The sequence below is a fragment of the Galleria mellonella genome, unplaced genomic scaffold (genome assembly GCF_026898425.1).
Source record: "Galleria mellonella isolate WM207_F2 unplaced genomic scaffold, CSIRO_AGI_GalMel_v1 utg117, whole genome shotgun sequence".
In the NCBI taxonomy this organism is placed as follows: domain Eukaryota; kingdom Metazoa; phylum Arthropoda; class Insecta; order Lepidoptera; family Pyralidae; genus Galleria; species Galleria mellonella.
The window spans coordinates 8,925,056-8,942,226 of record NW_026441980.1 but is presented as its reverse complement, the minus strand read 5'-3'; the positions used below and the strand labels follow the sequence as shown (position 1 = coordinate 8,942,226).

Here is a 17,171-nt window from a genome sequence, read left to right as displayed (position 1 = left end):
GCATCATCTTCCTAATAACATCAACCAATTTAATTTAAAATGCTAAAGGCCGAGGCAGCTTGATGTTCCCACAACCTTATAAGAACACTAACATAACTATACATAAAATAGACAAAATTCCTTCATTAGATATTATCTACAGTAATGATCAATAGATCGATTTTTTTAATATCTAATACATTACAATATACAATAGTAACCGTGTCTCGCAGCTTTGTCTGCGGAAATTTGGACAAAAAGTATGATATGTTGATAAAACAACTATAAATCTAAGTTATGTGTACCATCTTCCTCTCTCTTTCTGTGTAATGTTTAGCTGTATTTGTATGTGTAAGTATATGTGTATTTAGTGAATAACAAACATCCAATTATAAAAACCTTCTTTGACACAAACTACATATACATAATATACATATGTACACACACACACACACACATTAATATGTGTATGTAATAATAAACATATTATGTGATGTTTAGGATATATGTAGATGTAAAGATCCAGCCACACATATCCATATGTACCTGTATAATATTTCTCTTCTTCGTTAGTTCATCGGTTGGGTAAAGAGACTGTTTTTTATTTATTTTCTGTAACACCTTACTAAAGTACAAGAGGACTGGATTATCAAAGTGATGTGTTATTTAAATACAAATAAAATAGATTCAACATTAATATCGGTTTAAGTACCATTTGTCTAAAGAAAACATTTCTCTTATTCTAAAAAATACTACCTAATAAAAGACAAAGAATTTATTCTCTATTTGATTGCACTGTTACTTAAGATACATTATTATTCGGACATTATTTAGGCACATAGACAGTAATAATAAATTTAATTTTAATAAATTTGCATATTGACAAACTGTTTATTTATATTTTTTAACGGATGATTATGCTAGATTCATTTATCATCATCGTTATATCAGCCGTTAACTGTCTACTGGATATGGGCTTTTCCTATAAGGTTTGCAAATAGTTGCCACGCTTGGCAAGTGGATTGGCAACCGCAGTTAGGCTTTGGTGATCTTTTAGGAAGGACGTTGCTACCCGTCCCTTGACTAGATTAGTTCCCCTTGATCGTCTCTTAGGACACCCACGAGAAAACAAGGGGTGGCCTATTCTATGCCGGGATTACATGGCAATTCATTTAAGTAAAGGCTCAGTGAAGATTATTCGATGTTACAATGATTCTATTCAATATTTATACCGTAAATATTATTATTATATTTATGTCAATAGTAAAAACTCATAAAGTACCATTAAAATATAGCACTAAATTTATCATCTTTGTGACATTAAATAAAACAGAGAGAATTTTAGATAAGTAAAATGAAAAAGATTATGATTATGTATTTTATGCAATAATAATAACTTGTAATTAAACTGTAAATACAGAAATATTACAATATTTAAGTATAATATTACAACCAAAATTTTATTAAGAAATTTTATTATTTTATATTGAGCAATAACAAGTAATATAAATAACAATTAGTTATACAACAAAAAATATCACGAAATCCAATCAATTAGTTATAGTTGTATACTGACGCAAGCAGGTGAAGTTGACAATGAAATTGGGGTTAATGGAGATGTTGACTACCCTTCTTCCTTACAAATAAAAAACTAGCTTTATTTGAATATGTCATTATTATAATAAGATATTCTATTTTTAAAGTCTGTTCAAATAATAAGTATCTGTAATAAATTGCTTGACTCTATAGTGTAGTGATAAACACGTTACTTTACTAAAATGAGAGTTCTTTTATTCGAATCTCGATTAAATTTATAATTAATCGAGATTCGATATTTAACAATGAAATTTACTGAACAGATATTTTTAAATTCATGCTAACATGAAAAATTTATTGTTATTTACAAATTCGACACATGTAAACCACAAAGTGTTGGTTATAATAAAATAAAAAAAAAATCGTGACCTAAATCCCTAATAGAGAGATAAAGTTACTTGTTATTTTGTTTTTTTTTTTTACTTATATGCATATATTGAGAAGTCTCGATATGTTTATTTACATTACAAAATATTGGATTTAGTTGTCATTATTTTTGTCCATCAGATTTTATGAACCATTTAGAGTGTAAGTTCAGTTCATATAAAAGCTGTCCTAGATTTATATTACTGTGAATCCTAAACGGTTGTACACTAAATACCTTTTTGCAACATAGTATAGGAACAAGGGTAACGAAATAAAAATCTTGAACTTGAAATATTTTCCATAATTTCAATTTTTACAACTAAATGCACTTTCACCTTTAACGTCACATCTTTGAAAGAAGCCAAGTGAAAACGAACAAAATCACATCTAAAATCTATCTCAATCAATCTATCTCATTCATACTTAATTATTCATTCATACCCATTCTATAAACATTTTGTTTAGAAAATAAACAATATATAATACTCGTATGTAGACAACATTTAAACTCCATGATGGCAAAATTAGTACAATTAAAATGTTCAAGAAACTTTTTACATCATAATTCAAAATCTATGCCGACAAGTGGCTGTTGTAAAGTGTTTAATACCATAAATAACGAAAAGTAACATTTTTCGTAAACTATAATTAGATGACCACATTGTGTGATAAATGTTTTAGAAGAGTTTACTGTTTATCATGAGAATAAGATTATTAGCTTTTGAAATCCCTATTAACATTGACATTTGCACTGCTATTATTACTTAAGAAAAGTTGTAAGGGTCAAGTCAGTTCTTCTCAAATGCATAATCGATGATGCATGTCTGTATCTATACTCCGTAGGTACGTTCACTTTATGGCGGTTGGTGCATCTTGTGACTTATTGTAATAAGGTACACCGTATGTTCATCCCGCACTATGTTGCAACCAGTATATTAGAATAAATATATAAGAGAAGTGTTTGCAGACGTAATCAGCTCACACCAAAAGTGTTGTTTGAAGGAAGCAGTTGTTAGGCACAAACAATTGAAATATGAAGTTGGTTAGTAGTGCAGTGGATAAATAAGTGAAATAAAGTGATGATATATGTGAACAATCGTGTGAAATTAAATTTACTTATTTCAGTTCCTGGTTCTCGTTTTTGTTGCCGTCGGCGCGGCCGCACCTCAGAATCCTCAGGATGTCCAGATTCTTCGTTACGATATTGATAATACCGGACTGGAAGCGTATAGTTATGCGTGAGTAATAACGTTCTTGTTGTAATTTGAGACCGTTGGTCATCATCATTTCAACCATTCTCCAATGCTTAAAAACAGATTTCTTTCATTGCCATAAAAACCAGTCCTAATCCATCAGCGTCCCATGGTGTCCTACCTATACTTCACATTACTCTGTCTAGCAGTTGTCACCTACATACACTTCGACAATTTCTAGGTATGAGATTCTCATTAGAAAACCTAGAATATTATTTAAATTAAATATGTTTCCAGGGTGGAGTTATCAGACGGTACTAAGCAAGAAGAACAAGGTCAGTTGAAGAATCAGGGAACTGAAAATGAGAGCATTTCTGTTCAGGGCCAGTACTCTTGGGTTGGACCTGATGGAGTAGTGTATACAGTGTCTTATATAGCTGACGAAAACGGATTTCAACCAAGAATTGAACAAGGACCTGGCGGTAGCATCCCTAGTGGAGTTATAGCGTCTTTTCTTGGATAATAACGTCATATAAATTTTCTTGACAGAAAATATTAAGTGTTAATAGAATAAATAATATGATGAAACTGTATATAATATTTATATACTAATTCATTAAAAGAAAAAAACTTTGCCGAGTCTTTTATGAATAATCCTTCCCACTTTTTTAATAGATGATAACGGAATGGTAACCCTGCCCACGCTAACGGTATATACTGACAGGGCACCAGTGAGAGATAATAAGTGACGATGAAGAAGGCCAGTTTTTTTTAATGGGTGATACTGGAATGTTTATCCCGTCTGCGCTATTGGTATACGCTGGCCAGGCACCAGGGAGGGATGATAGGTGACGATGAAAGCAGGTCAGTTAGCCCATCGTGATGAATACACTCTGAATTCAGCACGATGGTTTTCAGGAGGGACTACGGGGAAGTCGACCTGTTAAGGTATATTGTTAGCAATGGAACTAATAATCTGCATTACTAACAATCCCTTCCCCCCCCCCTCCCCAAAGTAGGCCAGTTAGCCCATCATGACGAATTCAACAATAAATTAAACACAATAGCTTCCAGAATTGTGTGGAGGTCAACCTAATAGTGTATATTGCTAGCAATGGGGTTCTTAACCTTCTAACTGTTTCAATGTATCAAATATTTTTTCTCCACAAAAAAGGCGTCTTGGACAAATGTAATTTTCATTTGTGAAAAACAAATATTTTAGAATTTTTATGGAACTAAAATTGCAAATTAACTATATTATACAACACAAGTTATAGGAATTAGGACAAAAGTATGCTATTTTTTTTTTATTTTAAACTGTGTTTGTTACTCGAACACAAATAAATCAATAGGTTTTAATGCAATTTGCCATATTTGTCCTATTTACATATTTTGATTTAAAGAATTCTATATTAATAATAATAGGTAAATAATTTTTATTAATATAGAATTATTTAACTTAAAATCTATTCCATCCTAATTTGTTTGTAATTCTAGTTTAGAATAGTATGAGTAGTTTTACATTCATACCAGTTAAAATGTATAAAGATAAATCGAATAATGATCATTAAAGTAATGTTAATTCCAGAAACATTTAAAATATGGCCTTTCTCATAGTTTCTAACGCGTCACGGAGGTTGCTAAAATGTTGTCAAGGTTTTAGACAAAACTTGCACAAAAGCTTATTTCATTTATTGAATGCCTTTTAAAAATCCCACGGCTTTTGAAGCTCAAATTCCCAGGCAGACTTTACAAAAAATCAGCAAAATATGGGAATGATTAGTTCATTGAAAGTTCCGTGCATTGTTATTATGACATACATATTTATTAAATCTTAATATCAACCCTCATTGTTATAAACAAGTTTTTTTTCATTTGCTGATTAACTCAGTATTATCTTTATTAATGTATACAAAAAACTGTATACTAACATTATACGAGTATATATGGTATGGTATACATATACTAAATGGGATGGAGACGGAAATTAGCTATCAAACAAAACACATATCCCAATTAAACAAAGTCGCGGCTAATGCTAGTAAATTAATAATAATTTATATGTAAAGCCATTTTCTAATTGATCATTAATAACAGTGTTACTCTTCAATTATATTGAATACTTAGTATATTACTGTTCTTTTTTTATTTTATCTAAATGAGAATAAATATGATACTACTATATATGAATAATAAAAGACTAAGATTAAGCATAGGACTAGATGTATTATTCTCAATCTATACACAAACATATAAAGCAGAATATAAATAAAGACATACAGAAAAACATATATAGAAAAGGATAATTAATAATTAAAATACAAATTAGTTATAAATAATAAATTCCATTAACGGGGGATACTTTTCGTTGTATATTATGCATGTCAATATTATGTTAATTAATTTGAGTTAAGACAGATGTAAATGAAATGATATATTGTTTACATCACAACAAAAATCGTAATAAATGATATATTTATATAAAATGCATATAATTATGCACTGAGGATACAATCTATCCTCAGTGCATAGTTCAATAGTTCTTGTAGAATGACTAACAAATATCTATCATACGTAACACGTATAATATCATATTAATGATATATTAAATAGTATAATGTCATAGCTGTGTACCATCATAGAGGAGGCCTTTCCTGTGGGTGTCATAAGAGGCAAATAAGGGAGCTTATGGTTGAGGAATTGGCAGCAACATTCCTCTTAAAATATCACTAAAAGCCAAACTGCGGTTTGCTTACCGCACTGCCAATAACCGCCTGCGTAGTAACTACTGACAAAACCCCCCCTATGGGGAAGGTTATACTCAGCAGTGAACAGTTAACGATTGATACAAAAATAGTGTGATTAAAGAGAAGTGTAGACTAAAAGACGATGTAGTGATAAAAATTGAATCGGGAATGTTGCGTTGGTTTGGCCCTTTGATGAGTATGTATGAAAGAAAGATTACGAAAGAGATCTATGGAGTACAAATGAATGGAGATATCGGTCGAGCCTGACCTAGACGGACGTATGTTGACCAAAAAGGCGACGTACTGAGGAAGGGCTAAAATAAAAATATCCGCAACCCGGCGAGCGTTATAAAAAGACTGAAGAATGTCTCTACATAATAATAAGGAAGCCAAAGAAATCTGTTTGAATCGAAGCATTTGGCCTTCAATTGTCACTGGATGGACCCTAATGGAAGATGTGACAGATATATAGGTATATAAGATAGTAAAGGCGCATAACTAAACAGAACTAATTTCCTAGCTTCATCTGCCATGCACTGAAAGAAATAGATGGCTCGTGGCATTAATGGCTCGTGAAATTTTCTTACATGTTATAAGATACATGCACCTCATTATTGGAGTGTATTGAAGTTGTTACGTATATTTTTGTAATCTTCAGTAAAACTGTTTGGTTTTTAATGGATGGTAATAAAATGGTAACTCGCTTGTGCTATCTACATACTGTGGCAAGGCGCCAGTGAGGAGTGATAGATAGATGAGGATGAAAGCTGATGTAAAGATAAAAGCTTATCGTGATGAATTTATCACGAAGTATAAGAATAATGGTATCCAAGGATCACGTGAAGTTCAATCTGACAGGGTACGAGTATATTACTTGCAGTGAAGCAGCTAATACTGACTTATAATAATCTCCTCCTCATTAGTACAATATGATTCTACAGAGTGAAACGTATTCTACTGTATACGTGTATAATATGATACAGTAGGTAGGTAGTAAATGCTAGTATCAATAACGTATTTTTTTTTTACCAGACGCCTGAGGATAGTCAACATGTCCATAGTTTGAGCAGATCACTCTCCTAGTACTAGTATTAGTCTCCAAATCTAAAAATAATCGTATCTTCCCCAGTTTTCTTTAAATGTGTATATACGTTTATTTCTATAGTATTTCAGCACATGCTGTCTATAATTGTAGAGCTATAAATAAATATTTATAACTCTACAATTTTTCATTAACTTTCAAAGTTTATGTATTAAAAACAGCACTAGGTGTAGTCCTTTTTGAGGATTTGATTTTAATAGTTACGAGTACTATTATTAGTTTTTCTTAAGTTTTCTACTGTAATCTTTTGTAAAGACAATAAAGAATATTATTTAAGATATTAACAATTAACTTGGTTTGGCCATTTGAAAAGGATGGAAGGAAAAAAAATTACAAAAAAGATTTATAAAGCACGAATGGAAAGAGACTTCGATAGCAGCTGCCCTAGATAGACGTACGTGGACCTAATAAGCGACGTATTGAAGAACCGCTAAAGCTTCCGTAACTGGCAAGCATATATAAAAAGATTATTGAACGTAGAGAAAGCGAAAGATCTCTGTTTGAGTTGGAGTATTAGGCGATTTTTTGTTTCTGTCTATCCCAATGGGAGATAGGAGTAACGGATATATATGTAAGTATGTAAATAATAGCGTAAAAATGGAATAATAGACCTACATAGGTTGTCAATTAGTTTAAAAATATTATGTTATATTTGTATAACATCAGAACACATTTAACTTGAATATTTATTTTGTTCACCACTATAGGACATTATCCAATTTTAACAGGACATAAATTGATGCGTTTTACAATATACATAAATTTTCTGTATTTCATATCAAATATAGTACTTATATTATAGTAATAATTACAATACATATACTATAATATAATATAATATAATTTATAATCACTATAATAAATACTATGAAGTTGCAAATAAGAGAACAGTAAATCGTCAAGTGCTATTTTATTCTTGTAAGTATTGATTAAAGTCATTATCAATGCAAAATTTGGAATTACATACGAAACCTTCGTCAAACTAGACTTTAATTGCCAGCAATAACATATAATCATTCAAGCAATAGCGTAGCTATCAAATCCTATACGCATATAATTAAAATTTGTTTCGAAAGCCTCCCATCATTTGTGTCCTCTGATGATGCACGTTTCACCTTCGCCTAACTTGAAGGAACAGCACAGAAAGTATTGTACCGGCTTATGTACGTCAAATAATATGTTGTAATACTATATACAGAATAGTATAAAACTTGTGTTAGATTAACAAATAAACAAATTTCGAAGATAAACCAAACCAGTAAACCGCCTATATAAAAATATGAAGCTGGTAATTACAATGATAATTTAATAGTTCTGTGAAAATAGTGTTTTATAGTGAAATTTGACGAAGTGAATATTGAAGTTAATAAATATTTAATATCTTTTTAATTGCCTGTTGTGGTGGAAATAATAATAAGTGCCATACAATCAAATCAATTTCGTGGTTCTCAAGCTAGGATACCCTGAGAATGAGAATCCAAACAACGAAAATCTGAAGATACAGCCCAGAACAGTCAAACGCGAGTCAATTTAGAAGTTTGTTTCTTAAATTAGTCGACTGAAAATAGAACTTAAAAATATTTTAAACATTTTTATACCAATTTCCCCTAAATTACAATATTTGTGTATAAACTTTCAGTATCATAATAAAATTTAAAAATCAAGATTTTCTTTCAAATTCGTTTAGTGAAAGTGTCAGGCAGTGATGGATTGTCATATATCCTTTTCAGTTGGTATTGCTGGTATTATTGGGTGTTGCTGCAGTGGCACCAGCTCCTCAGTCACAAAACCAGAATGAGCCAGAAGTGCAACTCCTGCGATTTGAATCTGACAACGATGGACTCGGCACATATAGCTATTCGTATGTTGAATTTTTGTTTACTTATCGAATATTTATTTATATTTGCCTTCTATTCTATATATATTTTTTTTTTACAAAATCTTCGATGTAGTTCTGTTATAATTTCAACCCCACCTTTGCAGGTACCCTGTAAGCTTATTTGTCGTAAGATAAAGACAAATTCTTTTTATACGGCCATAACATTCGAATAGCAAATAAAATTCTGATAGAACTCAACCTATATCTCAAAGTTAACCTGGGTTAAGTAGATAAAATATCTAGTAATGTATAAAATATCCCGAAGCAAAGCAAGCAAAGTTGCAGATACAAAAATATAGTGTAATCAATCGTTTGCTTATAATAAATTTGTAGGCGTTTGTTCTTGTACTAGGTACCAGAAAACGTGAAATCAGATCATTTTAATTTTTCTATATTATATTATTTGATATTATTTTTATTTAAATATTTGTAACTTTATAGTTACCTTTTATTTTAGACTTCCTCTAATCTGATTCCATATCTTATTTTATTATATTTATAACATTTAATATCATAGATTTGAACAAAGCGACAAAACGCAACGAGAAGAACAAGGTGAGCTGAAGAATGCTGGGACCGACAATGAAGCGATTTCCATAAAAGGCTCCTACAGTTGGGTCGCCCCTGATGGCGTTGTTTATAAAATCACCTATATTGCTGACGAGAACGGATTCCAGCCAAAGATAGAAAAGACTCCATCAACCTCTGCATAATTATTGGTAAACAGAAACATATCAATGCTAGTCTTAAATAAATAAATATAGTCATTTTTAATAACGCTTTTCATTTTTTTATATATAACTATTCTGAAATTTATATATATAACTAGAAAGATGTAGTCACAACTGGAATTACTAAATACAAAAAAATATTCTGCACTAATGTACAAAATGTACAGGCAGACTTAATGCATTAAGTCTGCCTTTTGTAATATGTTCTCATTTGGTGAATAAAGTTATTTAAATAAATAAATTAATTAAGGAGTAATGAATTAATTTTTTTCCGTTTACTTCATTTGCTATTCAAATTGTATTTATATAAGTAATTAATTCTCAAGTAAGGAATTGTCGAGATAGTATTATTTACTGTTTATTTTCATCCCAGTACTATAAATTGGCATTTAATAAGTATGAATTGAATTTTTACGTTTATGGCGCTTAATCCTTTTAAAATAATCTGAAAATCAAATCCGTTGGGAGAGCATTATCCTCACTGACATTCACTTTACCTGATTGATTTTCACGTGTTCTCTCTTAAAACATAGTAGTTCATTTTTGATAAAATTGTCATGATGAGCCAACTGATATGACTTCATCCTCACCTATCATCCCTGACTGGTGCCCCACTAGTGTATACCGTGTGGTTTTATTATTCCATTGCCTCGTCCTTCAACCTTCTGTTTTTCAAACTGTTTTATTTTCAGTCTCAACAAAAAAGTTATGTTTAAAAATCTCACAGTTTTTACGATGTATGTATTAATGTTATTTAGACGACCAATTGCATATAAATATTTCATACAAATAGAAGCTTACTTACCACCAGGTCAGCCGCATGCTCGTTTGCCCCCGTGTGTTGTAAAAAAAAAGCTTAGATTAAGAATTTCTACAAGTGAAATATTATATTATTTGTACCGTTATCTCATATACAAACTTATGGCTTAATTTAAAAACTTCAGTCTGCAAATGTCAAAATATTTTATTTATTATACCTCAAATTAATCTTAGAAAAATATATTACACAGACATTTTATCAAATTTTACATTAAAATCTTATATATTAATTTTTAACGGATACGGGTAACTATGTTTGCTCATTTTTTTATTTATTCCAGAATCTCTCATTTTTACTTTGACTTCATTTTCTGACGGTATACTCGTATGAATCTGATCATGATAAGGTTCTTCTCAGTAGGTACTTGGATTCTTTATGTTCATACTGTATACCTATTATATCATACAAGACTCTTTCCACGATGCCAAACCAACGTAGAAAATAGAGATTCTAATTCTACTGTTTTTTTACGTATCTGATTGAAATCGAATAAAGTTTACTCCTATATTAATTCTGTAATAATTTTGTTACGCTTGAACTTGATTTTGTACAGAATTTATTTTTTTGTTTTTAAATGTTGGTAAAAGATATAACATTGTTTTAATATTTTATGGAAAAAATACAATATAATGTTACAAATATGATAGTATTTGATATTATAGGTATATATTTCATGTATTATTACATAGTCGCGAAACTTTACAATAGTCATTTACTATATTTGTATTATCTCGTCCGTCTAAACGAATTTCGGTGGTCTTCCATTCCGTGCGTTTTTCAAAATTCACTTTATCTTCCACGAAACACAGATGCAAACACAACTCTTTGAAATCAACAGAGGTCCAGCAATCGACTTTTGTATTTTCGAACCGCAACGACATTATAACCTTCAAGAAAAGAGCGTATTCCTTTTTAAAAGGCCGGCAACGCATATGCAATACTGTTGGTGTTGTGGGTGATCATGGGCGGTGGTAGACACTTACCATTAGGTGAGCCGCATCCTCGTTTGCCCCTGTGTTAAAAAAAATATGATAATTATACCACATCTTATTTTAGTTCCAAATTTTGCGATGGGTAAAACATCAGTATCTAACATAAAAACTGGTGAAATTGTTATGTCAGCTATAAAAAAATTGATGAAAAATACAGGATGGACTGCGCGGACCATAATAAAATTTATTAAGATGGAGTACAGAGTTTCTGATCCAAAAATTAGTCGCAATGTTTCCAGGTATTGAATATCATCATATTTGTTAGTTAGGACCGTATTTTATTACTTTAATTTCAGCTAATATACGAATATTATTTGCCTTATATTTACAGCATTCACTACACAGAATTTGGTTTGATTTCAAATTTGTCATCTTTTGTTCCTATTATTATTGATAGCTTTTTGAATGCAAAACAAAAAAATCAGTTTTACCTACATGCTATAGATTCTAGAAAAAAACTACATAGTCCTTAAAAAATATTTGGTTTTTATACCTATAAAAAAAGTCCTTCATAATCGAAATTGTTTTTTGACTGATGCATTATAATTATAACTGAACATTAAATTATTTTGATAATTTAGTTTAGAAATTGATGTAAAAAAATAATGATATCTTATAATTTCTTGGTAAGGGCGCTTAAACGCGGTGTCAAATTGGGCTTATTGCAACTAGAACAAGGTCGCTATCGGCTCTATGAAATGTCCCGCCTGGCTCGACCCATAAGAAAGCTCAACCGTATAGCGCCTCTTCATATACGGAGCCGCAGATCATCCTCAAGATCAGGACGAAGACACGGCACATACAGAAGAGATTATTGATGTATAAAAATTGACATGAAATATACATTTAACTTATTTTGTATCCTTGTTTAATTTTTTTTATGATTTACACGAAACTAATAAGAACCACTATCTATTGAACATACAAGAATGGATTATATGGATGAAATAACAAAATATGCAGGCAGAGCACCAGTTAGGAATAAACATAGTTCATCAAGAATATATAATCTCTCCCAGAACTAAAAAACTGTAACCTTTATTTTTTCATTTACGGAATATTTACAAAAAATAATTTTAATTTTATAATGGAATTAAAATATATATTCATCATTTTTGGTCCTAAAAATTATTCATAGAATAGAAGTAATCTTCCTGATATGAATAGTACCTACGGTCCTTTTAATGTCTAATAACATGAATATAAAAAAACACTTTGTATGACGCATCAAAACATCATCGTGATGTTTTACAACTGTGGACCAAGTCCGTAAATATTGTAGTTTAGCATTAAACGTAAAGGTAAAGCAGAGTCCATATTAAAGACATTCTTGGTAATTTGATTGTGTGATATTGTAGTTTTTATCACTACCATAATTACTTTTCAGAAACGAAATTTCAAAATAGATATGCTACCTGTATGTAGAATATATTAGGTATTTGCTGAGACTCCTAATAATCGTATATCTCAAGTATCACATACGTGAGTATCAGCACAAAAAAAGACTATTCTTGGCTTGTCAAGGTTCCCAAAATTCCTCATAGTGATAGAGTTTTCTTAATATTAAATCGTATTTTTATTGTTGTTAGTGTTAGTGAGATAAACAAACTGACAATACACAATTAAGGGAACAAAGATCAAGGATCAAATGTTAGAATATAATAATAGGTCACACACCGTTCGCCATCGGCAGTGAATCTCCTCTCACACCCTAAAACCAAAATGGTGACACACAGTGTAGTTTCAGAGAAGCGAACGTTGAAGTTATGAAATGATCTCCGTGCCGAAGTTTACCCTAGAAACTATAGCATAGGGTTCTTAAAAAAGTATTAAGATTTCTTAAGGGTCAGCAACGCACGCGGTACATCCCTGTTGTTACAGGCATCCATAAGCTACGGTAATTGTATTTACTATTAGATGCTATTCTACCATTAAATACTATACTATCATCGTATGCTTGTTTGCCACCATAGTAGTATAAAAAGATAAGTTTAGACAAAAATATAAATTTCTGTTTCAAGGTAAGTTTAGACAAAAATATAGATTCCCAGATCTCTTCACGTCAGCTAGTCAAATTGTCTACTCATTTAACTGTTTCTCTTTAAATATTTTATTCAAACGGCACCTGAATACCGTAATCTAATAACTAGAAATAGTAGTACATCTTTTTATACGTACATACTATTACGATAAATTAAATTTTAATGAAAATTATAAAAAATATTACTCTATAAAATTCGTTTAGCATTGCGAACACCCAAAAATATGATACGACATGTAAATTATGTTAAAACTTGATGATGTAACATCTAACATTAATTGAATCATCACTATTCTCAATGTAGAGCTATCACTTCTTTAATTAGTTACAATATAATCAAGAATTGCTTGAAACTTAATAAATTGTACGTTTAGTACCCAGCTAGAAGAAATTTAACGCTGCCTATTATAATTGGCTTTGTATTTGGACACTGTGAATAAATCTTTACGTTTACACTACAGAACTTTAATTTATTATTTTGATTAACAAAAAACATTACGTTAGAATTATTGTGATCCTCCATTAACCAATGAACATTCGAGTATCATTTAAACTTTAAACCACTAATGAAACTCACAAAAAAGTGTATTCTGAGAATATAATCGAGAAGAGCCACTCAGTACTTACCCGTAAATGCAGTGACTAGTATGTTATACAACATTGCTTCCTTGACAGTAACAAGAGTTTATTAAAAGTGGACGATTATTTTTGTGTATTATAAAACAGTGGTAATCTCGTCAGCGAAGTTATCGTAACTAATGGGTTCCAGTGAAATAAACCGTAATATATTTTCAATAAATGTAAGATTTAGATATCGATAATTTATCTTAAATCGATTATCACGAAACTTTTATTTTAAAAATCAATGTTTATTCAATATTAATTAATTTACTTTATTCCAGATGTTAATAATTTGGTGCTATTTGACTGGTCTTGTTTTGTCTTTACCATTAAATTTTGAAAATGTATTCCCTAGTCAATTGTCAGGACTAGTTAATAATATTGACCCTAAAAAAATAATCCCGAACATCGAAATACGAATGTAAGTATTAATTGTTTAATTAATTAATTAATATATATTTTACTGTGATTTTAAATAATTATTTTTGTACAGTCCAACACCAATACTTGAGTTAAAACATCCATTGGAAAACATAAAGAACGTTAAAACATCAAACGATTCGCAGCCACTAATTTCCTTTAAAAAAGAATATACGGAGTCTCCTAGTGTAATTGGAAACTATAAAAAACAAGGAGAATATTTTGAACAAGATTATAATGGATCTAAAAATTATCATGACAATTCGAATATAATTAACACAATTACATACGAAACGACTACTGACTATACCACAGATTGGAACTCGGTAAAGTATTATAGATATATGTTTTTTAATTGATATTACATTTTATTTCTGTCTAATAAAAACATTTTATATATTTGAATCACGTTGGTTACACTTCATTATTAATATTTTTTACAGACAACAACTGACGAAGAGATTTCTGAACGTCTTGGCGGAGCAGCAGTTGCATCTTTGTTGGGATAAATTTTATATAAAAAGTGCAAAAAAATCTTAATCGTTACATCTAACGTGACATATTTCGGTTTCAAGATAAGTTTCGAAAAATCTTGCAACATCTTTGAGATTATACATGGTGAATTTATTTAATAATTTACCAGAACTTTCATATTCTTCATAAGAAAGACTCTCAACTTTTTTCTTTTTTTTTTGTTTCTCTCTCCCTGTCTTAACCCAAAATTTGAATTAATGGTGACGACTAATCTTCTATTTTGATTATTAAAAAATGTTTTGTATCATTTTTATTTTTAGACGTTATTTCAGTCCTGTTAAATTACATAATTACATGGAATACGTTAGATTATTGTTATTAATATTATTTAATAGGAAGTAAGGTCTTTAACGTTTGCTCAATTATTCTTTATGTGTGATAAATGTTCAGCCATTACGATATAATCAGTCTGCCTTTACCTTTTTTTATATAAGGAGAATACTTACCTGATAACAAATAATTATATCAACATAGGCATCACTTACGTGTTACTCTGTTTTATCACTCGAAGATTTTGGATCCCAATACAAATTGAGATACAAGATGTACATTAAATTTTATGACTTTAGTAGTTAATAACAACAATGTTAGTATTAATAATTGTATTCGTAATAATGATTTAATACCTAAGTTAATTCTTATAATTGGATGGGAACTAAAGTTCGTATTTGTCGTTGTACCTTGAAAAAATAGCCTTAAAATAATTAATGATTTTATCTATTTTTTTCGTTCAAGAGTGCATTATTAAATTTATGTGTTTAAGAATGCCATTAATGAAAGCTAATACTAATTGCAATATGATGAACTTTACCTCCACAAACTCTGCAATTTTTATATTTGTTTACTACTATTATAACCTTATTGTAATCACAATATGACAGGAAGTAGCCAGTATTTGTAATTTTTATTTTGGATCCATTTAAGTCCAAATCAGACTATATATACTAATATAAATCCTATCCAACAGTACAAATTTTGATTTGATTGTATAGTAATGAAAGTCTATATAAATTAAATAATACGCTGTAATTAAAATTTAATTACAGCGTTTGCTATTAAAAAAAAATTAAAATTTTCAATCCAACTGTTTAGATAGACATTTATTTATGTTGGATGCAATAATTAAAAATAATACTAATTAGTACATATATATTTACTATAAAATCACCTCATGAGATCAGTTGTGTTCACTTTGCAGTCAATTTGTATAACTGGAATAGGGATAATCTGTAATGTCGAAATGTGTACATGTATTATTTTATACGTTTATTTATATATTATATATAATTTAAAATAATTAATCGCTCACATATAGAAATATACTTGAAAAAACATTAGAATGCATAAAGTTATTATTTTCAACACGTCAAAATTATTCAATGAAGTAGTTTTTTTATAACTATTTTATTTTCTTTTGTACGATAAATTTCCAATTTTAATTAGAAATATAATTTTATTTTACGCCAATTAAATTTTTAAATGAAAATTTATTCAGTTAAAGAGCTAAATATATAAAGACACTTAGCTGTAAGTTTTGAAACACAAATATTTATGTGTAATATATAATATTGACCTTATTTCTAGCAGTTATTAGATATTATAATAAGTTATAATGAAAAGGTAGACGGCTTTGTTAATTTGTAAAAGTCATCCGCCAGTGTATCTGTATAAACAATATATAGTAATAAGTAAATCGTAATCCTTATTTAAGTAAACTTATTATGTTTTATATTTAATAAGCACTTTTTAAATATAATTTCTTATCCTATTCATGTTTCTGCCGACAAGTAGCTGTTCTTGCCTGTATAACACATACAGGGTGCATAACAGTAGTGAAATTACAAGGTATAACATATTAGTTCTCAGGAGGAGTAACATATCAGAGATATTATGGACTTTACAGTATATTTTATAATGTCCGCACTGCTGTTCGTGTCTGTAGGCGACTGCTACCACTTTTCATCAGGTAGGTCATATGCCTATCATTTCGCATTCCATAAAAAAAATTTACATACATACAAAAAAAGTTAAACTATAATTTTAGTATTTTTTTTATACCATTGAGGTGGAAAACAAGCATACGGCCCACCTGATGGTAAGTGGTTACCGTAGTCTTAAACTTTATTAAATATATTTACAAAATCCATTGG

At 29.8% G+C, this 17,171-nt stretch overlaps 3 protein-coding genes across 3 annotated transcripts; all 3 read left to right on the top strand.

Annotated features, from left to right (window-relative positions):
• The first annotated feature begins 2,780 nt into the window (after positions 1-2,780).
• On the top strand, positions 2,781-3,767 carry LOC116413607 (endocuticle structural protein SgAbd-6-like). The gene is made up of 3 exons (XM_031913696.2): positions 2,781-2,983; positions 3,067-3,179; positions 3,432-3,767. Exons 1-3 carry the CDS (start codon positions 2,975-2,977, stop codon positions 3,655-3,657), a joined length of 348 nt encoding a protein of 115 aa, XP_031769556.2. The 5' UTR covers positions 2,781-2,974; the 3' UTR covers positions 3,658-3,767.
• Positions 3,768-8,221: 4,454 nt separating this feature from the next.
• On the top strand, positions 8,222-9,596 carry LOC113511837 (endocuticle structural glycoprotein SgAbd-5-like). The gene is made up of 3 exons (XM_031913687.2): positions 8,222-8,271; positions 8,714-8,844; positions 9,380-9,596. The coding sequence occupies exons 1-3, from the start codon at positions 8,263-8,265 to the stop codon at positions 9,573-9,575; spliced, it is 336 nt and encodes a 111-aa protein (XP_031769547.1). The 5' UTR covers positions 8,222-8,262; the 3' UTR covers positions 9,576-9,596.
• A 4,377-nt stretch (positions 9,597-13,973) lies between these two features.
• LOC116413599 (uncharacterized) lies at positions 13,974-15,163 on the top strand. The gene is made up of 4 exons (XM_031913649.2): positions 13,974-14,246; positions 14,349-14,488; positions 14,561-14,813; positions 14,931-15,163. Exons 1-4 carry the CDS (start codon positions 14,205-14,207, stop codon positions 14,994-14,996), a joined length of 501 nt encoding a protein of 166 aa, XP_031769509.1. The 5' UTR covers positions 13,974-14,204; the 3' UTR covers positions 14,997-15,163.
• Positions 15,164-17,171: the final 2,008 nt, after the last annotated feature.

Excerpts from the sequence above, each read along its gene's own strand:
- LOC113511837 (XM_031913687.2), top strand. Across the intron at positions 8,845-9,379 it reads CTCGGCACATATAGCTATTC|ATTTGAACAAAGCGACAAAA; the intron begins GTATGTTGAATT and ends TTAATATCATAG.
- LOC116413607 (XM_031913696.2), top strand. Across the intron at positions 3,180-3,431 it reads CTGGAAGCGTATAGTTATGC|GGTGGAGTTATCAGACGGTA; the intron begins GTGAGTAATAAC and ends ATATGTTTCCAG.
- LOC116413599 (XM_031913649.2), top strand. The coding sequence starts at position 14,205 with ATGGGTTCCAGTGAAATAAACCGTAATATATTTTCAATAAAT. Across the intron at positions 14,489-14,560 it reads CCGAACATCGAAATACGAAT|TCCAACACCAATACTTGAGT; the intron begins GTAAGTATTAAT and ends ATTTTTGTACAG. Across the intron at positions 14,814-14,930 it reads ATACCACAGATTGGAACTCG|ACAACAACTGACGAAGAGAT; the intron begins GTAAAGTATTAT and ends TATTTTTTACAG.